The sequence below is a fragment of the Megachile rotundata genome, chromosome 13 (genome assembly GCF_050947335.1).
Source record: "Megachile rotundata isolate GNS110a chromosome 13, iyMegRotu1, whole genome shotgun sequence".
Classification (NCBI taxonomy): Eukaryota; Metazoa; Arthropoda; class Insecta; order Hymenoptera; family Megachilidae; genus Megachile; species Megachile rotundata.
Window position 1 is genome coordinate 15313200 of NC_134995.1, and position 26522 is coordinate 15339721.

Sequence of the window (26522 nt, forward strand, 5' to 3'; positions counted from 1 at the left end):
CCCTCGATCGAATATTAATTCCTTGCCGAGTTCGAATTAACGCCAGGAACAAGTCTGATCCTTTACCTTTCGAAAGTCCCTTTTTTTTCATATAATTCAATTGGATTAATTGCCTCGAAATTGGCGGTACACTTTAATTAACATAATCGATCGATTGTTTATGACGGAAGACGTTTGGTTTTGTACTTGTGTGAAAGTTAGAACCGCACATTTAGCAAGTTGAACGTCTCTTTTTTGCCTGAACGAGTATCGCCGTGGAAATGTGTTCGGTCCGATTGAATCTGAGTCGCGGATCAAAGGCAGAAAGTGTGGCACGTTTTCATTCGTTTGCCAGTGTCAAACGAACCGCGTATAATCCAGTGGACGGGCGTTTCGAGCGAAATAACAGCAAGCGATTCGACAATTCCAACCGAAAACCGAAGTTTTAACTCGACAGCGCAAATATTTTCGCTTTCCGTTTTCGAAAATATGTCTGGGAATTGTTTGAAATTTATTTAGTTAAGCGTAAGGAATGTATTTTGCTGTTAGATGGGAAAGAAGAGATAAAATGGAGGCGCGTGCTATTTGCGGCTACGTTAAATCATTGTGCGATCCCCAGGGAAGATTTTCGAGGGGAAGCTCCATGGATTCACGCAGCGATTTAAAATTAATTCGCCGCGATGCGATTGCGCGTGACAACGGGAAGATTAATCGATCCTGGAATACTTGAAGTAGAATTGGAAAGTAAATGTGAAACGGTATCGTAAATTTATACGGTAGAGGAAAAAATATATTGTGTATCGGTCATATTTTACCTGTAATTGCATGTACATTTTCTGCCGTTTGACTTTTATGCAAATATATCGATTCTAAATTGTACTGTTATATTGTCTGAAACATTGATTGAGAGTTACGGATACCCTGTACAAATTATTAACGCGTCTAACAAAACGCTGCGAAATAATTAATTAGTATCGACAGAGCGTCAAAATTGTAACTATCTAGTCAACTCGCACGATTCGTATCGGTGTTAACAATATTTCGATTGAAATTAAATTCTGTACGTCAACGATCGAACATATTCTGAAAACTTGTTCCATTATGCTCGAGGTTACAGGAATTCGATTCAATTAAACATCGGGTCGCATAAATTCCTGCGTAAAAACATCGGCCGAAGCAGATCGAGAATCGAGATTCGACGGTGTAACGACTAATTAACTAAATGCACGGGGACAGCTCATTATCGCTCGTTTAATAAAGTCCACCGCGTAACTTTGTCGCTTTTGTTCTCCGTCTATTGTTCCGTCGCTTCCCTTCCCACTCGCGCGATTTCAATTTCTCTCGTTCTATCGTCCCGCTGAATTTACCGTGGGATCCATGGATCCTTAAACCCTCCGGCAAGAAACGATCAAGGGAACATCGGTTCGCATGAATCGGCGAATTAATTTACTCCCGGGACTCGATCATCGACGATCGTTCACAAAGAAGGCAGTTTAACGAGATCAACGACGAATTTGTAATCGTTCCCGCGTGAAATCTGTTCGATTGTTCTTGCGGTAACCACCTGTAGGGATTTGTAGCGTGGGAATGCAACGCGTAGGGATTTAGCGCTGGGAAATACGCTACATGGGAATCTCTTGCGTTTCAAATTCAACGCGTAAAGATTGCTTTGCGAGCCGGCGGAGAATCGATGCATAAAAGATGTAACGCTGAAAATTCAATGCGTAGAATTCCACTGTGCCATAAACCAACGGGTAGATATCTGACGCACCGTAACCTAACGTGTAGACATCCAACGCGCTGTAACCTAGCGTGTAGACATCCGACGCGCCATAACCTAACGTGTAGATATCCAACGCACAGATATCCAGCGCAGCAATTAAACGCGTAAAACCTAACACGCGGTTACGAACTGCATTCTAAAAATTACTTAAACGGTACTCTCCAAATTGAACAACTTTCACCATAACTTGCTATTAGCGCAAAATCCTATTTCAAGTTCGTAAATTTCTATCGAAAAGAGCGGCCATCATACATCGTTGCAAAACGAACAAACTTATGGGTCTAAGCAAATTTACGAGCGGAATAGTCTCAGTTTGACCCAGTTGCGGTTCTCGCTCGTGTTTTCGCAAATTCGGCGACACGTTCGAAAAGAGATCAACCGAAGAACCACCTGTTCCTCCAAAAAACCCGTAGCTCACGATGCAATTTAACGCGATTACAGGTTCCTTGAATTCGTAAAATGCATAACTCCTGAGAAATCTCCAACCGAGATCGACTTCATATTAGAATGAAATTAAGTGAAACTCTATTATTATCGTTAAATTTTAATAAAACTGCGCCACGTTAATAGAATTATTCTTCCCCGCAATAACGGGGGAAAAACGAATGAAAACAACGATTATCTCTTCCCCCGGGAGCTTTTATCAAGTGTTATGTGCTATTTAAGCGACTCCTGAGGACTCGTCGCACACACTCCCGTTTCGGCCTTTGTTTCCGGACCGTTTGTCTTCCGGCTCATTCCCGTTGCCGCGACTAACGCTCAGCTAACTCTAAGTAATGGCTCGACGGTGTGTTAATCGCGGCGCGCGTAACTTAATTAGTCGAAACTTGTAATCGCGGCGCAACGTCGGCGTAGATAAAAAGGGATGGCCCACGCGGACGGACGTGGAATTCAGACGACGAGGCATCCCCTGGCGGCCGAGTAACTAGCCAATTTCGTCGACTTTGCCGAGACTGGATCTCCAGCTGTTTTTGTGTTTCGCTCTGATAACATCCGAAACACCTTGTGATGTTGGAACGTTTGCAGAATTAAATCGTTAAAAAGGAAAATATTCTTTTACCTAGCAGCTTCTTAATTTACATAATAGATAAAGAAAGGAGTACTTGATAAAATATATATATTCAAGCAATCTATTTATTTGAATTATTTATAAGATCCAAGAAAAAAGTCAAACTAGTCTCAACATAGATGCAGGCTTAATAACATGCAACAAACGAAGTCTACGTATGTATAAAATTGATCCACAGCCCTGAGGTAAAAACTCCCCTAAAATATGTTCGAAGAATTTCAATATTCAGAAATCGAACCGTTCTCCCTCCACCATTTCGTGTTCCCATTACCCCTTTTAGTTCGACATCCCCGCTCGTTCCAGCTCCTACATCTTGGGACTCTTTTTTCGTGGCTAGCACTTTCTTCGGCTTCGCTCCAAATCCAGCGACGTCATTCTTCCTCTGGTTTTTTCTTCTCCGCCATGGAAAGGTTCTAATTAATCAGCGGGCTTTCGTCGCCCTGGATCCTCGAGCAAATTCACCGGAGTGGTTCAACCTGACAGAGGGTTAAGGGTCGGGGAAGATCGCTTTGCGGTTGAAAGGTGAAGATCGACGCGGATGCACTCGATATTCCGTACCACGTCCCATCCTCCTGAAGGGAAGTGGCCCTGTTTCGTTCTGACCTGATTTTCACTGGAGAATCGAGCATGTTCGAACTGGATTCAAACAGACTTCCTCCCAGAAACTACGTGAATCGCGTTAGGAATGTGCCTTGAAACGTCGGTTAATTGTATCGGGAGTTAGGCTGATAGGTGAATCGATGCTCGAGAAAATTAAACGTTCTCGAACCTTGTAATTATTTTCAAGTTTATTTCAACTTTTATTGTAACAAGTGTAAGAGTTCATTAAGAAATAAAAAACCATCAGCTACAAATAATTATACCACGACTTAGACCTTTGAATTTAGCAAAAAGTCGAGACGCAACGATTTCCGTAAGAGAACTCGTGTTTTGCCGTGGAGGTGCGAGGTAAAAGCGAAAACATAATAATTATGTTTCCTAACAAGTAGAAGAAGAGAGGAACGAGGAATTACATTATAAACAGCGTGAACGCGAAACAGAAACGTTTCGTTCTGGGTGGAAATTCAGCTCGGTCCGTCACGGTCTGATTCTTCGAATTAAACGGGGAATTATTAACACCGTGACGCGATATTATTTTCACGGGAAAACCGTCTTGTTGTTGGCGTGATGTTTTCGTAGGACCTTTGAATTTCGAATTCGGTGCTGTTGCGTTCCCGTCGTCGAGCACCTCTTCCGAGGATACACCGTAATATTACAAAATAATTACGAGCCGTACTCCCGCTTGTTCAAACCTAGCAACGTGCCAACCGTGTTTATACGCGTTTATTACTCTGGTTTGTTAACGTCGGACGTAAAAGAGCCTTATCCTCTCTGTTGTTTCTGTGTCCTTAACACTCCTGCCTGAAGTACAATGTAACACGTAATTTTGTCGTTCAAATGCGCTTGCCTGAGTTACATAATTTTATCGATTTTATGGACGATGAAACCGTGTGTCAGGCTCGTTTGCATCTAAGAGTCATGTTTAAGGAGAAAGCACTATAATGCACGAAACGTCTAAAGGACATTGTCCGTACACCATTAAGGATCGAGATGATCTATCGATGTCTCTAGGAGATAATCGGGCCGTTATCCAGTTGGCTTCGAGTTAGATGCCGAGGCAGCAGTTATGGTTAGCTCAAAGGGTCCCCGAGAAACCTCGAAATGAACACCGTCCCGAGAAAACTAGAAAGCAGTGTTCCCAAAACGTTCGGCCCTCAAGGGCCGCGAGAGTAGTTTCCATCTTGGTCGAGTTTCGCCAGCTAATTCCCGAACTTCCGAAGTCTGGCTCGCTGTGTGTCAATGCGGCGAGCCGTGTCAAAGCGACGGAAAATTGACCGTGAATAATTAACTAACTTTCCCAACGTCTCTTCGTTTCGAGTCTCCCTACGCTCTCCTCTTTCCGTTGTATCGTACCGCACTCTCCTGCCTTTCGCGTTTGCAGTCGTATCATCGGGTTACTTACAAAGGAACAACGTTTTTTTTTACAATTAGCTACTTATTAAACGACGCGTCGTTTGGCAAAGAGGAGTGGCAGAAAAGCATCCCGCGAAATGAAATTCCGCCTCTTAATTTTGCTCGGCATCCGCGACCGAGTGGTCTCGCTGTTGATTATTTACGTCCAACCAGCGGGGATTTACTGGAACCCTCTCTTTTTATTCGCGGCTGCTGAAAGCTTTCAAACGCGCTGAAAAAACGGAACAGGGAAATTAAAAGTAACGAAACAAGTATCGATTGCTGGCATAGCGATACAAGCGGAATTCCGGTTAAATTCCGTGATTTTCGGTTAGATTGTATCATTTGAGGAAAAGTTCGTGGTATATAGGAAGGAGTATTGGTACGTAGAAATTTGGTTGAAGAGATTCGACGCGTAGGAGTTCGGCGCGAAGAAATTCGATGCGTAGGAAGACGATTTATAGGAATTCGATCAGTGGGATTGGATGAATAGGATTCAGTCTACTGGAATTTGAAGAGTTTGAAATTCGATCCATAGGAACTCGTTTAAAATTTGATCCACAGGAATTCGACACATTTGAAATTTGATCCATAAGAATTTGACACGTTTGAAATTCGATCCACAGGAATGCTACGCGTATAAATTCGATCCGAATTCAATCCACAGGAATTCAACACGAACTCAGCGTGAAGGAATTCACGGTATGAGAATGCAACTCTTCCCTCTCAAAATTCACCCCCATAATTAACATAAAAGCCCCATTCCTAATAAACTAATCCACCTTCCATCTTCAAGTACCAAGTGCAATAGAGTTAGGGGTGGTTAAACCGCATCGTCAAATTCAGTCGGTAACAATAAATGTTATCGCCACTCAGAGCGAGGGTGCAGCTGCAGAAACCAGCTGTTTCGGTTCGCGACGATAAACAGTGCGATTCCTTTCAACCCTCGAAAGAAGGGGGACGCGGTATCCTAGTGAATTTATTCCGGATTGCGTTGGCAGCTAGAACTCTTAACAAAATAATGCTCTTAAGCCCCCCTAGGGGTAACAAATTCTCGAGGGTAACAGCGTGGCTGCCGTTGTTGGGGATGATACGTGGTGAATTGGTGTCGTGAAAGACGGGCTAGCCACCCTTACCGAAGGGGTGGCAACGTCTCCACCAATACCAGCGGCGGCTGCATTTAAAAGTATAATTTTAAAATGGCGCCAGAGAACACACGAAGTGGCTCATAAGCATAATTTATGCGCTCGTTTCACCCTGTTCCGCCCTTCCTCTCTCTTTCTGTCCCTGTTTATCCTGGACAGCTTTTAATAAAGGTTTTTCACGGAGACGAGTCATTGGGGTGGTTTTTTTTCTCTTCTATTCCTTAACGTAATCTTTGGGCGTCTCTTCCAGAACGATTACAGGTTTTAAAAATTGACTATCAACGTTTTTGGATAATTTGAAGGTTTAAGCACGTAACACTTCTTTCTTCCATTTACCGCTCCGTGGAAAATCCACGATGACAATGTAGAAAAAGTACATGCACCTTTCCTTTCTCGGTGCAGACAATGGCCAGTACACAAGAAACGTTTTAAACTCTCCTTTCTTGCTCGATTAAAATACCACAGGAGGAAAAAACCAGCAGCCGCATTACGCGTAACGCCACTTTCGAGCGTTTCAACAAATTCACGGTGATCCGCTTAAATTTTCCACTTGGTAGCTTATGCGACCCATAAACAGCGTGGTAAACGTTTCAGAAACTCCACCTTGAATCCGATGTTCTTTGTCTGAATAACGTTGCCTCCGAGCTGACGTTTTCGGAACTTTCGAAAAACCACCCACGACCCTGCTTCCACAATCTCGATTCGCGATTTACACCGACGAAAATTCACGTCGTTCGAGGCGTCCGAGCGTGTAAAAGAAGACGAAGATCTCCTTCTAATCGGTTCGAAGGTGAATAGATTTTTAAGTCGCGAAACGACCGGTAAAAGTTTCGCAAGAAAGGGACGGTTTAGTGGACGGGGGGTGGTTTTATGGGTCGTGGAAAGAAATAGGGGTAGAACGCGGTAGAAGAAGTATGTGATCCACGATAATGGCCAAACGCCTCCGAGTTCTTTGAAAAACTTTCGACTACGAAGGTGAGTCTCTCTGTTTCTCTTGACCCCATTCGTCCACGATCTCTCGTTTTTCCAACCGTCTCTCTTCGATCTACTTATGGTTCGTCGGTCTATCGCTTTTTACTATCGCCGTTATTCGGAGGCTTAACGGCTTTCCTATCGCCGAGGACTCCCGGCACTTCGAGAAGGTTATCCACATTTTATCTCGCCGCCAAATTAGCTGCTTCCTACCCTTCGACGCGGAGTGTACCTTTCTCCACTTAATTGGTTTCAAATAAATCCGATGTATGCTGGACTTACATATGTACAGGTATTTTGATATACAAACAGGAATAATTGGAAGGAACACACTGTTGATCGTCGTGCAATGCAAAACTTCCAATAAATTTCATAATAAGTATATCCATGGTGTGACTACTTCATCCCCTTCACCTACAATTTTCTTAACAATTGCATCCACAGCTAGCTAATTATACCGACATCTTAAAAGCAGCTGAAGGAAGTTAAAATGTTAAGTACACTATTCAGCAAACTTTGAATTCTAATCAAAATTGAACATGAAGTTGCAGTGAAAATACGAGTCGACACATTCGAGCTACAGTGTGCATCACGAGTGTGTAGAATAAGGGGTTAATAGATATGAAATTCGCTATGGTCATATAGAAGTTATATTTTCATCGCGCTTTGTCGTATAATCCACCTCCTCGCAATTTGAAAATCCCACACGGTGGACGATTTCCTGGAGCATCTTCCGCAGCAACAAGTCTTTCTTTTTCTCGCGCTATTCTGCGAGACCCCCTAAACCAAGCGAAGCTTCTCCCCGGTTCGTTGTTCCCTCTCAATCTTCCTCGGTCGTCGCTTCCACCACCTTCCCCGCCCACCAATTGTTTCTTTTCCTCCCGAAGGCTTAACGGCTCTTTTATCGTCGGCCTTTCTTCGCCGCGTTGGGTGCAACCGTTATAAAAGCTCGGTTGCAATGTAAGAAACGCGCGCGATCTCCGCGCGTTCCCGGACGGAACAATGGAAAATGGAGCCAGCCAACAATCCACCCACCCTTTCTCGCGGTCCTCTCTTATATTGCTGCAGATAGCGACGGTAGATTCTTCGTTCAGATTATTGTAAACATCCTGCGTGGTCGTCGCTTCGTTCGCTATTGTCGCCACGGAAAATCAAGCAGGAGATCGAATCACCTGGGATTACTAAACGTGCACCTGCTGTCAACGATTTCTAAACGATCACTATTTTTAAACGCTGATATTTTCTACATAGGAGATGCAGTCTGGTGAGAAGTTATACGTTGGGGAATTTTATACGCTCGTATAACTTTCAGACAACATACTAAATTTTTGTAGCTAATAGAAAATTCTCCAATCGGAAACTTCTTATAGTAATTTATTGGCACTATAATCGATGTAGAAGTAGAACCTGGAGGGCACTTAACCATTTGTTTTCGTAAACGTAGAAAGTTCGATTTATAGTGGCTATTGGTTTTGCAATATTTTCTTACTTGAAATTACCGTAATATTTTATTAACACCTTCACTGTTTTACTGTAAAATGCATGTACGACGAGTGAAATGACAAGCAGAAATCGTTGATCGATTCTATTTATACAACGGCAACGTGAACGTTAAACGTATTCTACGATCGAATGATTCTTCAGGAATATACCGCAACAGCGGTTCCGATTTCTCGGATAAAAGTTGCGGAAAACAAGCCAGCGATCTCCTAAGTTCGCGGGAATTTCTGGAACACGAATGCAACCCATTCGATAACTTTCCAACTTCTCTAATATCCAGGGAACATTCAAAGAAGGCTATAGCCGTGTGTTCCAGAGAGAGAGAGAGAGACTCTGTCTAAAGAAAGAGTTTTTACGTTCGAATAGAACGGGCAGCCATTTAACGTTCTACCATCGAACGAAAAGTTACTTGTTCTTGTATACTCGGCAGCGTAGACTTTCAGACAGAAACGCTTTCAAATTTGTTCTCTTCTTAAATTCTCAAATTTCCTTAAATCCCAAATTCCCGAATAAACTTGTTAAATCTTGGAGTTGGTAAATTGAAGAAATATCAGATCTGCGATTGGTAAAATGTAGAAATACGAAGAGCTTTCCCGGAATGCTTACGTCGTAGAATAATTTTGTAGCGTGCGTCTCGACGCGTGACAAAAACACGAGCGTTTACACAAAGCCTCGAAGCGCTTTCAGCAGGTTGAACAGTTGCTCAGGGTGAAAAGATGTCGGCAACGAAAGACGGGTGCACAAACGAGGCTCGTCAGCGAGTCGATTCACGGGTCACGCCTCGGTCGTTCCCTCCAATCAGCCTGTTCGCGATTAAATCAGCGCCGAGCGGAGGCGTCCCACGCGGGACTAACGAAGAATAAACGACGAGGCTCGAAGGAACGGGAGCAATTTAGCATAGCGTCGAACAGACGGAGAAAACGAGAGGGATCTTTAATCGAGTCCCTCGCCTGCGTCGATGAAATTATTCTCCGTGGGCCGTGGGATGGATAAAGAACCGTACGCGGCCATTTTCTGGCTCTGTGAACCGCAGGAAAAAAGTCCACGTACGCGGTCCGGCCCGTCACGCTCGGTTCGGCGAAACCGAAACCGGAACCTATTTCCAGAATTACATCCGCAACCGTTTCCCGTTTCCACCGCTGCCTCACCGCCTTATTTATGTTCGAGCTTTTCGACCCTTCTCCACTTTCTTTCTGTCAATCGATACTACAAACGATACTACTCTTCGGAGGATGTCCTTGAATGGACACGAAGGCTTGGAGGATTTGCAGGAAGATCGTGTAAATCCAACACGAATTTGTACGAGTCTCCAATTTCTAACTTTCCAAAGTTCGAAATTTTTTAATTGCCTGATGACTTCAATTTTTTACATCCTTGACATCGACTCCTCCATTTACGAAAACTTGCCATACAAGTTTCCTTTTCAAGTTCCCTACATTAATTTGCCTAATTTCCGTGGAGTTCCCCGCGACAGAAATGCAAACAACAGTGATTAAAACATCAAAGAGCACTCCTAATATTTGAAAATTATTCCAACTGCAGCGAAGTATTCGTACAATAATGTTTCAGCGGGTTCCACTTTCCCTTTGTCGGGCTTTTTGAAATGCTTCATACGATCGTAATTAAAGGCAGCGTAATGTCCCGCAGGATGAGCCCGGCTTACAAAAATATCATATGCGTCCGCTTTTATCTTCCGTCACAAACATTAACCTTTCACGTATCTTCGCGAACTTCCAGGAAATTCTGCTTTTCGAAAAGATGGCTGCGAAAGGGATACGTCGATAAATTCTTTCTCTCGAACACCCTTTACCCGATCCATCTTTCATCCCGTCTCTCTATTTTCTCCGCTTGAAATTTGCATGCATTCTACCTTTCGATCCTTCCTCTGCTTGAATATGGATCCTCGTGACGTATGCTATCTATGATTCAATTGTGCCTCCGTAATTCGAGCTTTCTTACGTCGGAGCACTTAAGCGAATGAAAAAACTTGCCAAACTGAGATCCTCTTCTCTTTTTCTCAATTAAGACCAGAAATAAGGTTGTCCGTGATACCAGAGCGCGCTATAATGCGAGGATAATGCTCGCCGTGAATCAGGTTCTCCGTTTCATAGCGGAATTCGACGCGTTTCTGGAATTCCAACATAATTGTAGAAATGAGAAACTGCATTTTCACTCGCTTATTCGCTTGCAGGCTTCATTAATGCTGTTTCAACAACTTCACGGTCAATGCTGGGTTATGGGATTCGAGTAACAGATCGTGTTGCAACAGTTAATCACAATTTATTTATAATTCGTCTTCAAGGATGATGATGAATATTTCAAACTCGCTTTTAATCTTTTGTAATTTGTGTACGAATGCGAGATTGAAACTAATGCGAAGTTCTGTGCACGACGATGAGGACAGGTCGTGATATCGTGGGATGAAAATATAACTCGTTAAAGACACAACGTGTGACGATACCATGTGTGGTAGTAGTCATCTGCTAGTACAATGTGTAGGACTAGTAAGGTTTAGGTTCAGTAACTTGTGGGTTCAATAACACGTGATAATTTTAACACGTGAAGAAGTAACGCGAGGTAGCACAATTACCAACGTACGATAATAACACATGTGGGACTACAAACATATGGTAACAACGTATAGTAACACGAATTACTACCGCAGCTTGTAATAATAGGAGCACAATTCCACGCAACCATACATCCTTTCATCGACGGTGCTCTTAATCTAACCGAACGGAGAAATAATTTCTCGTGTTCGAAATAAAAACCGAATGAAAGGTTCGACGAAAACCGTCCGACAGTGGAAACGAAAACGCATCGTAAGCGGTTACCGTGGAATTATCCTTATTTTTCGCAGAACCAGCAGAGGAAAAACATTTTTCTGGATTTGGAAAAAAGAGAATTAATATGAAAACCGCAGGGATGCAACGCGTTCGCCGCGAAACGGTCCCGCTTGTGTGCAATAATCCGCTCTAGCCAGCTTGTTTTTTCTCTCTCTTTCTCTCTGCACCCCTTTCCCTCATCGCGACCCCTACGAGCGAATTCAATCGAATTCGATGGATCGACGTTTCCCGTTCCAACGATTTTTCCGAATTTTCACTGGCAATTTCGACCATGGCCGCCTCTCTTTTGTCCTGTCCTCGCACAAAGTGTGAATTCGGGTCGATGCTTATGCGACCAACCCCCTCTGGCGCTCGATAATCGATAAAGCATCGGTTTTTTTTTCAGATAAGACGAATGAAACGGTGATGAAAGTCCGTTTATCGTGAACGATTTGCTGCTGATAATTAGATGGAGAGATTCGTCAATTTTCTCGAATGAATTCGTGAATTTGGATAATCATCGATCGCTGCTGCTCAATTCACTTTCGATCGTTTATTCGATAGCGAGTTAATATCGAGGCAATATTAAAACAGTCATCGTTGCATCGGCGAAACGGTTATCGCTTTGACGGTGTTTCCTTTACAAGCTTTTATGCTGCAATTTGTTAGCTACAGTTTGAAAATTTAGTGCCTCCACTTAATTATTAAATTACGTAAAAGCACTGATCGCCGATTAAGTCGTAATAAAATGTATGAAAGCAGTTATTTGCACTTAAAATTTGTTAATATTAAATGTTTCTCGCGTACGAAGCCATAATCGGCCTCGATAATTTGGTATCCAACGAGTTGTTCAACGAATTAGGCGAGGAAACGCCGCGAGTAACGAACGAATAATTCGCTTAATTGACTTCCGGTGCTCGATTCTCGTTCGCGCTAATTAATTATTAACCGGTAGACTTTAAACGAGACGCATCGGTTAGCTCGTAGCAAAAACCCGTGGCCGGTTCGGTTATCGAAACAGAATATAAAACGAATTATTCCGTGTCGATTAGCTCGCGATCAGCAATTTGGAAACGGGACAAAAGCGTTTCGACGGTGTCGTCGTCAGCGAAACTTTCGGTTCGATGCGGAACGATTAGATCGCTCCGACGAATTTGCTCCGTGTTTCTCCTACCTTTCCGTCTTTTTTTTGTTAATCGCTTCTCCGCGCTGACAAAATGAAACGTTGGTTGTTCCGAATGAAAACGGTCGAAGGTACACTGTTCCACGAGCATCGTTACGGAACAAATAGAAACGAGCTTTGCTCAACACTTCTCGTCGACGTCTGCTCGAATTCGAATCAGGGAACACTGAAAGCAACCGCGAAGCGCGCGGCTGGTAAACAAACGTCGCTCGTTTCGCGAGGGGATCGAACGGCTGATACTTCGTTCGAGATGTCGAACGTGTTTTGCTCGAAACGTGTTGTTTAGCTGTGCGAAGGGAAATTACGTCGGCGAGGGCACTCGCGGGCACGGAGAGTAGGTTGTCGAGTCTGTGATGGGCAGATCAAGTACCCTAACAGGCACTCGAGATACGTGTGAGGTCAAAAGAGCTGTGGGATAAAGAACGCTGCGATATTTCAGGCTTAGAAATTTGAACTCTTTTTTAATAAAAAAAAATTATACCTATCATGCATTCGCATTTGATAAAAGGACATCGGCAATGAAAATATGTGGTGCACAAAAGTTGTGGATGAAATTTTGCAAATGTATTTGTAACGTCAACAAATCACCCCCGGAAGATTACACGACGCAAGAGACATCCAAACGAGAGTACACACGAATTTATTCGCGTTTCTTCTGTTATCGGTCCTGTACCGTTTCTCCGACTGCATGTTTCGCCCCGTGTATACAAATCGACGGCGGTAAATCATGAGGGGGTGGTTTTGAGCAAAAGCAGTCGACCGGGATCGAGCGGGGAAATCGAGACGGTACAATAAATAAAGGCTTAAGAGGGAAACCGTGCTATATGTGCACCCTAAGTGCAGAGACCACCCTTTTCTTAGATTTGCTGCAAGATTTATACCGCAGGAAGGTAATAAAAGAAAGTGAACAAAATAACGCGAACATCGAATTAACCCCTTTACCTGCAACCTTCTGGTTTTTCCCACTAATTATTGCTGCGATAATAAAAATAAGTTTTATATCCTCGATTATGAAGATTGAAATCCGATCGCGATGAAAAGCTGCGAAATTGACAATCCGAAAAAACTATTCTATCAATTCCGAAGGGTACTATATCGCGGTAACAGAATTGATAGATGATGGGTAAACCTGGAATCGGACGAAAGGGATGAAATAGTTGGCGATTCGATGAATTTCGCCGGCGAGTTGTTTATCGTCGGTGCAGAAACCGTTTAAAAAATTGTCACGTAGAGGTTTTCGGGAGGAGGGCTTTGATTTCCATGGAATTGTTTGCGGACGAATATTCTCGAAAAAGCGTCACGTAGCGTTTGCTTGGTGGCCGGATGAATTTTTGAAAACTGCCGGTAAGGAGAAAACGAGCTCGTCGCCGAAATAAATGTACAAGAAGAGAGAACGAACGGGAACAGGATGTTTACGAGTCAATCGGAACGAGAAGAATCGTGTCGTCGGTTTCTTTTTAACGCACGCGACCGGCATTTCTTTCCGGCCACGATTCCTGATACTTGCGGTGCATCGATATATAACTATCCTCGTGTAACCGTCCGCACGAGTGGACAAGGAAAAGAGCGACCCCAAACCATCGCGACACAGCTGAAATTTCCGGGAAATCGTGACACCAAAGGGTCCTTTAGTTTGTTCGATCGCCACACTGCCACCCTGTTTTTTTTAATCAACGAATTCGTCCACGGAATCGATTTTAACTTCCCTTTGAAACTGAATAGATCTGTTGTTTGACAGTGGCAAAAATTCACGACATTAAGTATTTTGGAATTTAGGTCTTAATTCAATAATCCAACGATTCGGCAATTCGAGAGTGCAAAAATAAAAAAATATCACAATTTCAGTCTCGAACAAACACAGGTCGAGTCAACAAATTTTACGATGCTAATTTTCCCTTCGTTCGAGTGTAATAAAAGGCCGTCTTTTTCCCCTAGACGATATTGAAATTTCAAGGGAATCGGAAGGAACCATGGAAGGTAGTTTCTCCCCTCGATTGGAATAAAATCGTCCACCGGTAGGAGGCGTAACGAACTAATTGACTCTGTTCCTCTCCTTCTTCGCGTTTTTTTTATTCCTTCTCTGCCGGAGAGTAGAACGAGCGAGGGTAACAATTTGCGAGCGATGAATAAAGAAACGGGCGAATTCGCGGCCGTTTCGACCTCCATTACGGTAAAAACTTCGTTCGTGCCTAGGGGATCGTAACGAGCCCTGATTCCGGACTGGTAACGCTGTAAAGGAAACACTTTGGGACCGAGGATGCTCGTTCTCCATCGCTTTTCTACTCATCCTTGGATCCTTCGAACTTCCAACCGCATCGTTATCGCTCTGTTTCTCCTTCGTCGCCTTCCATCACTTTTCTACTATTTTTTAAACATACGATTTCTATGCGGGCTGCGTCGAATACGTTTCAAATCCCACACTCTTTTTACGAACAATAAACTTTTATATATATTCTTGCAGTATCTCTTCGGTTGTAATATAGCAAGGTTTAAATTCTATTCTCGTCACAATTGACATCATGCACACGTTTAAGTGAAAGAAAGAACAATAATATCGATGAAAGATCGAAACATGCGACGCTTTTAATGTAATATAAGAAACGTCATCTTTTTGTAGATCGAGAGTGGTTTTGATATAGCGGAAAGTTAATGCCGGATCGTTGTAGCAATTTATTTTCGGTTCGTGCCCGATATTTTCCGAAGCACAAATGATCGATTGGACAGCTGATCAATTAGAATGCTTCGATGATCCATCACTTTCGAGTGATGAAATTTTACGAGGTATCAGAAAACTTTTTCATTAGAATACTTGTACTCGAAGCCCGTATATAAGCAGCGAAGTTTCCGAGACACCCACGGAATCCTTGATCTCGAGATCACGGATCCGATATAAAGATGAAAGGAATCGAAACGACGAATCACGAGAAGGCAGAGACAAAGGAAGCGTCGATTTTCTTACGGAAATATGTCGGATGAAAGGCAGGAGCGTGTCGCGTTTCGTGGCGTTGATTTACCAATCGGTGGTAAAATTGAAAAGCGTCGATGCGGAAGTTGGTATGCGAAGTGCGGGATGTTCCCTTTGATTCTTTGTTTCTTCCGCAAAATCGAGCGCCAATTGACACGAGTCGAGATCGATGAGAAAAACGGTAAACCAACCCTTACGGATTAACTCGAACAAAGGTTGCGTCCTTGGTCCTTTATTTTTACACATTTTTCAAACAGACGAGAAGTCGATCTTCAACGAAGCGGAATATCTTCAACTCGATACGAAACAAGGTCAATTACCCCGTCTCGTGGGGAGTGCGATTCTTGCTTGTTCATGGAGATTAAGCTGCAAGGGTTGCAATAAGACATCCTTTAAATGAAAATGGCTTTTCGCTCTTCAAGTGGAGCAATTCACGGATCGGAGGAAAAGATACTCGTGTAAATATATAAATGCAAGTGGAATTATTTTATGTCGAGTAAGAACAGGGATCGAACAAGATTGCATCTGGTCAGATAAATAAAACAAACTTTCACATAATGTGAAAGATCAAGTGTCGTGTATGAAGAAAATAATTAAAATAAAGTTAAGTAGTATACACCAACGTATGACGCGACAAGTAGAACGTGGCAGTCAGATAAGTCAGCAAACAATTACCAAAACAAAAGTAATAAATTTAAAATAATGTTTGAGCAAGAAAATGTGTACGAAGCAAGTAGTATGAAAATATGGCGCAAGTGAAATGAGTCCGTGCGTGGTCAGACGGGTAGAGCAATGCAAGCAAGCTGCCACAATGGAAAGGAAGTAGCAATCAATTTCAAGAGATGATGTTTGGTGAAGCAAGAAAATAATTTGAATGAAGTCAAACAAGTAGTATAGAACAGACTATGGCAGGAGAAAGAACACGATTTTCAGAAAAGCAGAATAAAGCAAACTATGGAAGAAAGTAGCAATTAATTTCAAATGGAAACTCTTGTCAAAGCGAGGAAGTAATTTGAATGAAGTCGAAGTAGCTCAGTAACAGAAGAAATAAAATCAGCCATGGTCAGACAGATAAAAATGTATAATGAAAAAGGATAAATTATTTTGAAAAAGGATGAAGGACGAAACGAAGTATCCATTGAAACATAATGGCATAAAATTGACTGGTCAGACAAAATATAATAAGAAAAATTGTCAAAGAAAAAGCACAGGAATTAAAAGGTATTAGCGTCTCTCAAAAATGTTTGCTTTCATTAGCGGATAATTTTCATAAAGCGAAGTAAGTAGTAAAATCCATAATACGGCAGAACGGAAGACCAAAGTCATGCATAATCCGTCAAAGAAACAATTAGCAGAATACCGGCGCAAAAAAGAGATAAAAATTAAAGTGGAATAAAAATGTTGAGGAAAAGTTAAAATTAAAGCGCAGCACGAAGCGTAACATATTGTACGAAGTGAAATAATACTGTTTTATTAAACGACTGAGAAAAATGAGTAAACTACGTAATAACGAAACAGCATCGAAATAAAAAGAAAAGAGGAATGATTTGTGCTGTTTTTAAAGCAAACAAGTAAATGAAAATATGGCGCGAATTCGGATCCACAGAAATAACTAAACTACCGTGACAGGAACAGAAGGGATCAAAGTGCGCTAAGACCGTTTACAAAATTCAGAGAATAATTCGTACAAAGAGATATCGAAAAACCACCGATACCGTAGAATAATCTGAACTGGATTCCCGACAGAGCCGCGTCACGGAAAGAAGACGAGTGCATGACACGGTATTACCTTTGCGCGTCGCATTGGAAAGATGCATTCTGCTTGCATACAAGCTGCACACGGCTTGAATATTCATGTCGAGTCTCGTAGTAGCTGGAAATGTCGATGTGTTCGGAAGTATCGAACAAGCTCGCCCTCAACATCCGTGGAAAAACGTGTAATTGAATGGTTTCGGTGAAATCGTTAGTCCGTTTTCAAAGATCTACTCGAGGACTAGCATTAAGCAGCTACTCTTAACGACAACAAATAGTTCCATGAATGGATAACAAGGTCGCCTGAATATCGACGATGAGGTTCGAAAATAAAGACGAATATCGCTTCGCAAGATTTTGAAGCACGAACTTTTCTTGTTACGATGCTCTGTGGGTATACTTTTGTTGTGTACATTTATTTTACATTTTTGAAATTTCTGAAAGTGACTTAATTTAAGGAGTTGGATATAATAGTCATGATGGAGAACGACGAAAGTCTTAGACCAAGATGTCCTCCAAGATGGCGTCTTATTAGGGAAGTAAAATTAATGAAACGTTGATTCGTTAAATGGCTGAAAGCATCGGTAAATCGGAAAAAGACGAATGCGAGGGCATCGCGATGAAACGTGTTCCTCGGAGGAACGAGGCTCCTCGGATCGAAAGAATCCGATAGGGGGGTAAGAAGAAGAAGAATTCGAGACACGTACGCGCACGGCACGGCACGAAGCACGGGCCGAGGGTTTACAAAACGGTCGAGAGATGAAAGAATCGTTAAAAGGAGACATCGTTGAACCGAAAACGAAATAAAACTTCTCCGACCGAGGACGGATCGAATGTCCGAGGCGACATGCCTCTGAAAATCCTGTGCTTCTCGCAGAAGAACAAAGAGCAAGAAGATGACGAGCAACGATTGAAATACGAGACGAGGAGGCAGGCTGGAAGTCGATGAGGTCTTCGAATTTACTCTCTCTTCGTTTCTGCATCCTTCGTGCTCGAATTTCAAAGCGGATAGGAAGAGGTAAAAAATGAGAGAAAATGAAGGAGAAAAACAATGTATCGAGGAAGGAGAATCCTGAATGGGCCGTGCCTCGAGCAAATCTTCCGCCTGGTCTCCGTTTCCTTTTCGTGGCCGTGTTTGATCCTAGAAGACGCTCCGAGAAAAGCCTTTTTTTTCTACGAGACGAGAGCTTGATCAATCTGGCAGATCAATGTATTTCGTCGGATGATTATTTACTGGGCCGCGTCCGCTAACAGATTTTCTCGTTCCTTTGTTAAATTTTCGATATCGGGGCTGGTTATTAACCTGGATGCTCTAGTTTCTTGTTTCATGCTCCAAGGATCTTGCTGTTTGACCCTATGACTAGTTCGAACCCTCTATTCAGAGGCAAAGAAAACGTATCCTCGAAGAATATTTCAAACAGATTTCTCGTGGTAAGATCGCTTCGATTACACGCTCTAGAGACAAGCAGAAACTTCGGCAGAACCGCGTTAAGGCGATTAATTTGTGCCCGACGATTCGACCGCAAAGCTCTCCTTACGAAGCTCGTTAAACGGTGTAACGGACGGCCGGATAATTCGATCAGGTTAATTTAGAATAAATTGGCCCAAGTTTGTCCACGAATCTACTAACACGACTATAAGAAAGCTTGAAAGGGGCGAGCAGGATACTATTAGCGGGATCAAATCAATTAGGGAAGCTAGCAAATTAGTTTCTTATTACAGCGCCGGATATTCCAATTTCGTAGATAATACTTGTATCATGGTTTTACGATCGCGAATGAATAACTGTCGTCCCTGGGTAAACGAGTCTCGACGAACAGCCAGGATTAACGGTCGCTGCGAAATATTTATGAGTTTATTTTGGCGTCGTTCAACGTGTTTTAAGTATGAAAACAAACACTCTTCCTGAAATACTATGATCTCTTGTCAACCTCGTACATCGTTTAAACTTTCTTCGAATACTCTCATCGTTCGACAACTTTCACAAAAACCTATCAGCTTGTATCTTCAAGATCGAGGACACAATATTTCTTAATATTCTAAAAGATGCAACATAATCATTTGTAAAATATTTAACCGAGCAGAGAATCTTTTAATAATTAATGCTTCAGTACATGTTGTAATCACCGAAGTAAAGGCAAATTTCGAGCTTGAAATTTATTTCGTCGAAGTAGCACTGGAAAGCGTTACTGCACGTTTCACGAGGTCGTTCTTAAAAATCTACGAGCACGAGTACAAATTCAATATTCAAGCACTCAAAGAGTGGCCCGGATATGTTGTTCAAATATCGAAGGATGCGTGGTAGCCTGAAAAAGTTCGCCTATCCGATGCAATCCTTTCTGCGCAGCGACAAGCTGGATCGAATTAGATCTCCTGATGCATTGTTCGAGTTCGTATCGAGGATGGAACCACAGAGATCCTGTCGCGAAGAAACCAAATTGAATTAGATCGCTTCAGTTTGGGATGAAACGCGTTTCGGGAACTTCGTTAAATTAAGAAATTACAGCGAAACTTTTCGGAGGTAGATTAACCCTCGAAGTCGTTACACGATTCAAACTTTGAATTTAACCCCTTTGAAGATTGTAACCTCCGAAATTTATTTACCTTATTTGCAAATTCTGTCAAATCTGTTGGAGACACTCCACATTATTTATTTTACCCCCGACAAGTATACTCGTCCCAAAAGAACGTTCAAGTTTGATTTTCTCTATTTTCAACTCGGCAAACAGAAGCAGCGAAAGAAAGCATCGAAGTCAAAGATAAGAAAAGGCAAACGTATCCCTGAACTGCGAATACGTAAGAATAAGAAAGCGAAATAAGGGTAGCATACACGGCTTCTGAATCCTTTGTTCGAACAATGGGACAAGAAGTGGGTAAACATGGAAGAGAAGAAAGAACGCGTAACCGCAATTACCAGATTAAAGCGATGGTCTCCTCGAAGATCCTCGTTGGATCATTCGGTTGTCTCGATATCTGCTGCTTTCACGAAAGGAACAACGTTTTTGAGTGAAAAACGTCCGAAGACGAGAACAAAACGCCTCGCGTGGCCTGTTTCACCGTCAGCCTGCGCGAGCTCGCGTTTTCATCCGCGGATTTTTCAATCTCGCCTCTTTCACATCCTAATAACCGAAGCTACCGGTGTAAGGAACGAGGGAAAAAGCTGGCTGCAATTAGCAGATTGAAATCAATAAAGTTTGGAGTAAGGATCAAGGATGAAAAGGTATCTCACGAGTTATTTGCCAGTGAATGTCCTTTTGAACGGGAGCAAAAAAAGTGGAGGGAAGTACACAATTAAAAGGCGGAACGAGACTAACGAGATAACCACATAACGTTAGCGTCGAGCTAGTAGAAGTCAATGACGAAATAAATAATAGCGCTGAGTAACTGCAGGAGTTGAAAGTACCAAAGTGTAGCACCAGTAATTTTTAATAATTAGTTACAGAAAACAAACAGTATTGCGGTATTAATATCGTATGTCAACGGTATTAGTGTATCGCTAATATTGTGCTACCTATGTTGTCGTACAGGTACTAATGCTTGATTATATTGATTCAAGAATATTGATGCAACTATTTTATTATTAATACTGTAGGAACGAGGTGCGGGACGGTAGAAAAATAAATTGTTAGTTGGAGTAAAACTAGTGACTATATTTTACTAATGTATAAAATTTTCAAAATCACATTATCGCTGTTTCACTACGCTCGCAATCGCTCTTTCCCCCCCAAAAAAATTGACTTTAACTTTTACACCTTTGACAACGCTCGCAATCCACATTCGCTCTCTCTTTCGCTCGCCGATGTTTCCTTTGTTCGCATTCGCACTATCTCACCGTCGCACACGCACTATCGCACTCGCACTACTTAACGGCAATCGTTCGAACGGCCGTAACGCGGTGCTTTTTCAAGATAATTCAAGTCGATGCATTTCAAAAACAAACTCGATAAAGAGCTACACACTCGCACAGTAATCTCAGCAGCAATTACTTGGTACAATGTGTGACACTGTTGACATAAACTGATGCCATAAAAGGGAACGTAGAGTCTGGTAATTCATCCCCGAAAGGCGCGGTGAGTCCGCGCGGAAAACGTGAGGGAGAAATCCCGTTTACGAGACAGGGGAAATCTGGAGAAACATTATTTACATTCGATCGAGTCGGAAGGCGACAGGGCTGGATTTCAATATCTGGAGAAGTTTCACGGGCGAACGAAGAGTAGGTGTATTCGGGAACGTGTCGAGGACGCGTTTGAACGTCGGGGATAAAGTGAAACTAGTAGGTGTACATTCCGACGCGTATCCGTCGCGATTTGTCCTGCGAACGCCTCCAAGATCTGCCTCGTTTTCCGGGCGAGAGTCGGTGGGCTAGAAAAGCCCTGGATCGGACGTGCATCCGGAAAATTCTGGAGAGATTTCTGCTGCTTCGAGTTGGCGAGGAATGTTACACTTTGGAAATGTTTGATAACGAGCTCTCTCAATTATCTTTGGGAACAAATATAATTTCTTCGGCACGTTTTAAATTTTTACGATAAAAAAAATGAGACACAGCCGGTAGCCCCTTGTGACATAAGTGAAAACGTTTGGAATCTGTTTAACAACAGTAGCGTTGTTCGATCGGTGTTCGAAACGCGGTACATGTTTAACTATGGGCGGCGCACAGTGGACAAAGATATATCGTGTTTGGAGAAGACTTCTGGCACCCAGGGTATCCAAGAACTCCGAACTCGAAACAGAATAGATTCATTCAACCTCGTCCCAGAAAACTACTAACAAAGAGGAGTAAAAATTGCACAATGGAAAAGTTCGGAATCGAGTAGAAGTTGATCGATACAGAAAGCTCGGTCCAGAATCAACGGGATCGAGAAATTGTTCTGGCGAAAGGATCGCGATAAAGGAAGCAGAAATTCCGTGCACCGGTTCGAAGCAATCGAGGGACGACATTAAGCGAAGCGAAAAGAAAATTTCAAGGGAATATTCTCGGGATTGAAAGCGATCGAGATCTTAAGTGCAAATCAAACGTATTGTCCGTAATTCGACGAGCAGCAGAAAGCACGCGATAGAACGATGTAATTAGAAAATTGATGAAATAAAATGGAGGATCCAGGAAGGATCCATCGGGAGAAAAGTGGTCGTAACGAGGCAATTCCATCGGGAACGACGCGAAACGACCCCCATTTCTGGGGAGGATCGCGAGTAATCCTCACCGCATCTGCGGATCCTCCGCGTTTCGAAAACGACGGGATCTATTCGTCCGAAAGCCCGATTCGCGTCCGATGAAAGGTCGTCCCCTCGCAAAGGGCCGTTGCCCTTGCTCCGTCGAGTTTCCCTCCCGGCGCAAGATCACTCGATGATCGATCGAAAGAAACTCGATCACCGTCAACAACTTACCCCCCACTATCAGCAGCAGATGGAACAGAGCACGTCGCACTTTCCCGCACTTCCGTCGAACGTCTTTATCCATGCTGCGAAGGAAAATCCCGATAGTTCTCGATGACGATCCTCGAGGCTCCGCGTGAGGTGTCCCTCGGCGAAATAACTACGCGGTTAACGTCAAACGACGCGGACGGCGCGATCGAATGACATCGGGACCGTGGTCCGCGGTATCGGTCGTTCCCGTTTGCGCGTACGGTCGGGCCGGTTACTGTCAGAAATCGGCGGAAAATCGGGCAGAAAACAACGCGGCAAGGCAGGCCGGCCGAGCGCGCCTCACACGGCACGCAGACGCGACAATTCCTGACTTGCAACTGACGAGAGATGCTGCACGAAGAGTTTGCGCCAGCCTCGCGCTCGCGCACAGAATCCTTACTCCCCTACGTTCCTGGCACCCTCGGTCAGTTAGTCACCCTCTCCCTTTTTCCCCGTGCAACCCTCTTTCTCGCCCTTGACGCCCATTCGCTCCTCTTCTTTCCGCGTAGCCGTTGCTCTTGTGTTCCTCCGTTGTCTTCTTCGTCGATATCAACGCGAGTCCTTCCTCCTGTCCTCGTCGCCCTTCTCTCTCTCCCTCTTTTTATCTTTGTTCTCCCGTTACGCGCCGGTTCCTCTCTTTTCGGCTCGTTTCCGAGCTTCTTCCACGGTCGGTCCTCTCTCCCGTCCAGTCGGTTCGGTACGTTCAACCTCGCGCGCATCCTTTCGTCGGCTGTATCTCAAACGCTAAAGAGTTTCTTGGGAAATTGAATTGAATCCCATCCCTACCGTTGGTCGCGCGTCACCCTTCGCGACCCGTTTCTTATTTCTCTTCGTCCTCGAAACGAACGTCCGCGTTGTTTGGGCCTCCTGTCTCGTCGCGTGTCTCCTCTCGAATCCTTTCCCGCTCCTCGACCACCCTCGATGTCTTCTCCCCTTTTAACCGCCTATCGTCACCTTCGAGTCGCTCCACTACCAACCAACCGATTGTCTCGCCGTTAAGCGGCAATTTATATGTTAACAGGGTCGAATCGGTCGAGAGTCATGCATACGTTTAAGAAAACGGGGTTGCACGCCGAGGAGGAGGCTCGAGGGGGACCGAGCACGATCGCGTGACGATGTTTCACCGACACTTTGCTCGTTAGTCGAGCCAACGATCGAGCCGTTTCGACGATACGGATCTGCCCCTACGGATCAGGTCCAACCACCCTCGTCGCTTATCGGTTACATGTAAATTCCTGCCAACTCGTGTACAAACAGCTTCGGAGGCTGCCTATCGAGATGCGGTCGGATCAAGGTTCTACTCCTGGTTTCCTTACACTGCACTGGGTTCCAATTTTCTTTGGGACTCACAATTTTTATTCGATACAGACGTACATTAAGAAATTAACGTATGACTATATTAATAGCATTTAGTGTTTTCTATCAATTGTTTCGGTAGATTTTTGTTGTGCTGTCTGCTTTATATGGACTTTCGTGGTAGGACTTCTACCTAAAATAACATTTTTTAATTACAGTTATATCACGAACTAAAGCGATCGCAAAGATACTTTCAACAATTTTCAGCAGCGTGAAGTCAACAAAATTGATCAAATTCGAATGAATTTCTACGCTTTGATCCTATAGCAGTCAGGTATTGTTTCGTACGAGCGCAATAAAATAAACGAGCTTTCATAATCATACCGCGCCTTTTGTCCACGAAACATTAAAAATTAAACGTTATTGTTTGGTTACGCGGAAGACGTGCCGTTGGTGACGTCGAACAAAGGGAATAACGATCGAGGGTTTCGTTCGAATCGTAAACGTCGATGGTACGCGTTTATTTGACGTATCGGCGGCGGGAGGGAAACGGAGTAACGAAGCGGCGAGACGAAAGCATGGCCGTGAATTCAATTTTCCTAGATGTCAGCGTGCACGCACACGAACCGCGAAAGTTAAATTACTCCCGTGCTGGATCATGTTGGCCTTGTAGGTAGCGTGCGCGACACGCTCGTGGATCAAAGCGGAATCGACGCGGGGAGACCAAATAGTAGGGGCATTAGCGTGTCTGCACCGTTTCGAATCGTACCTTGACACGTGTCTCCCGTCAACGATGTCACCTCTAACATCCTCCAATTGTCTCCGCAACTTGATCATCTCCACGCGGGTATTTGCTGCCACAATTTATTACATCCCTCGACATACACGTTTTGTAAATCCTCAAGTGCGACCTTGAAGTGGAGCATCTCCTTCAAGTACCAGAAGTATGACTTTAAAGTGCGTAGCACATGGAGTATGACTTTAAACTGCACATCGTACGAAGTATGACTTTAAAGTACACATCGTACGAAGTATGACTTTAAAGTGCATACTGCGAAGTTTTATTTTAAAGTGCATATGGCATGAAGTATGACCTTAAAGTGCATATCGCATGAAGTATGAAATCCATATCGTATGACACGTGACGTTAAAGTGAATATCGCATGAAGTATGAGTAAAATGAATTTTGGATGAAGTCGACTTTAAAGCGCATATCATATGAAGTATAACCTTGAAGTATGATATGAAGCATGACTTCAAAGTATGTACGAGATGAAGTAGAACATTAAGGGATGACATGAAGTATGACCTTTGAGATATATTATGAAGTAGAACATTAAGGGATGACATGAAGTATGACCTTCGAGATATATTATGAAGTATGACCTTTAAGTATGGCACAAAGTATAACTTCAATGTACACATGAGATGAAGTAGAACATTGAGAAATGACATGAAGTATAACCTTGAAGTATGACGGAAAGTACAACTTGAGAGCACACACGAGATAAAGTAGAACATTGAAGTATGACCTGAAATATGACCTTTGGTATATTATGAAGTATGATCTTGAAGCATGACATGAAATATGACCTTTGGTATATTATGAAGTATGATCTTGAAGTATGACGCGAAGTATGAGGTGAAACATGACATTAAAGGATGACATGAAATATGACTTTAAAGTGTACTATGAAGTATAACCTTGAAGTATGACATCAGACAGAATTAATACTTAGTTACACTATCAGTCATTTTAACAGATAACACTATCAGTCATTTTTTAAGACTAAAAAACACTTCTCATCGTAAAAGTCGCTTGAAAACATATAAAACAGTAGCGATTACGAAGTCGCTTGAAAAGCAGCCCAACAGAAATCCGCAAACAAGATGCCACAGATGTTGAAGTCCATCCGAACAAATCGTAACTTTTACGATAGAAAATGGTTAACGACGTCCGTTAGTCTGCACGGAAGTCGCAGTCCGGTAAAGTTAAATTGCCGAACGATCGAAATGGAGGAACGAGGACACCGCGAATAAGAAAAGCTACAAAACAGCTGTAACTATCGAATGGTGTTTATAACCGTGAATTCCTGTTGGGGATCGAGGTTTAAGCATTAAGTCGGAGCATAGACTGCACGGCTAATCCCGTGAACTTTTAACGAGTCCGTTTGTCGAGCGTTATTTTCACTCGACCACTCTCGACTGTGTCTGCTACGAGCGAAAATAGCTGCTTCGCGGTCAACGACGAGGGCCAATTCGTCCGCTTCTGCGGCCAAACTTCCGCGGCGAACCCGCTTTTCATCCCCGGTGGCGTGGATTAAAAACCACCCTTCGACGTCGCGATCGAACCGAATTCGATGGGAGCGCGCTCGCTAGGATATCGATTTTTGGGTCTCGATTAAACCCCGTTCGACATGGAAGATGTTCGCGCCGGGCTCGAATCTATGAAACTGTTCGTTATCGCACAGGTGAATTCGGGGTTGAACGATCGCAATTCGGGTTGTTTGTGATCGGATATTGAATGTTGCGCGTTACAGTGTACGGTTGTGGTTATTGTTTATTGCATAAATATTTGAAACGCCCAACAGTGGTAAATAGGACGTTACGTTCCGATGAAGGGAAATTGAGGATATTGAAATCGGGTTGATTTAGAGG

At 43.2% G+C, this 26522-nt stretch overlaps 1 protein-coding gene and 1 long non-coding RNA gene across 4 annotated transcripts in view; one reads left to right on the top strand and one right to left on the bottom strand.

Moving 5' to 3' along the window:
• Positions 1 to 22882, bottom strand: part of LOC100874761 (uncharacterized) — a 95038-nt gene extending 72156 nt beyond the window's left edge. The window contains exon 1 of one of the 3 annotated variants that reach the window (XM_012298099.2): positions 22551 to 22882. In XM_012298099.2, coding sequence (XP_012153489.1) covers positions 22551 to 22623 — 73 coding nt within the window. In that variant the 5' untranslated portion in view covers positions 22624 to 22882. Of the gene's footprint in view, positions 1 to 12439; positions 12610 to 22550 lie in introns of those variants that run through there. The other 2 variants (XM_012298100.2, XM_012298098.2) reach the window with 2 other exon arrangements.
• Positions 22883 to 23069: 187 nt separating this feature from the next.
• On the top strand, positions 23070 to 25542 carry LOC105664259 (uncharacterized). Its single transcript, XR_001097466.2, has 2 exons — positions 23070 to 23862; positions 24083 to 25542. It is a non-coding gene; the product is annotated as an uncharacterized LOC105664259 (long non-coding RNA).
• Positions 25543 to 26522: the final 980 nt, after the last annotated feature.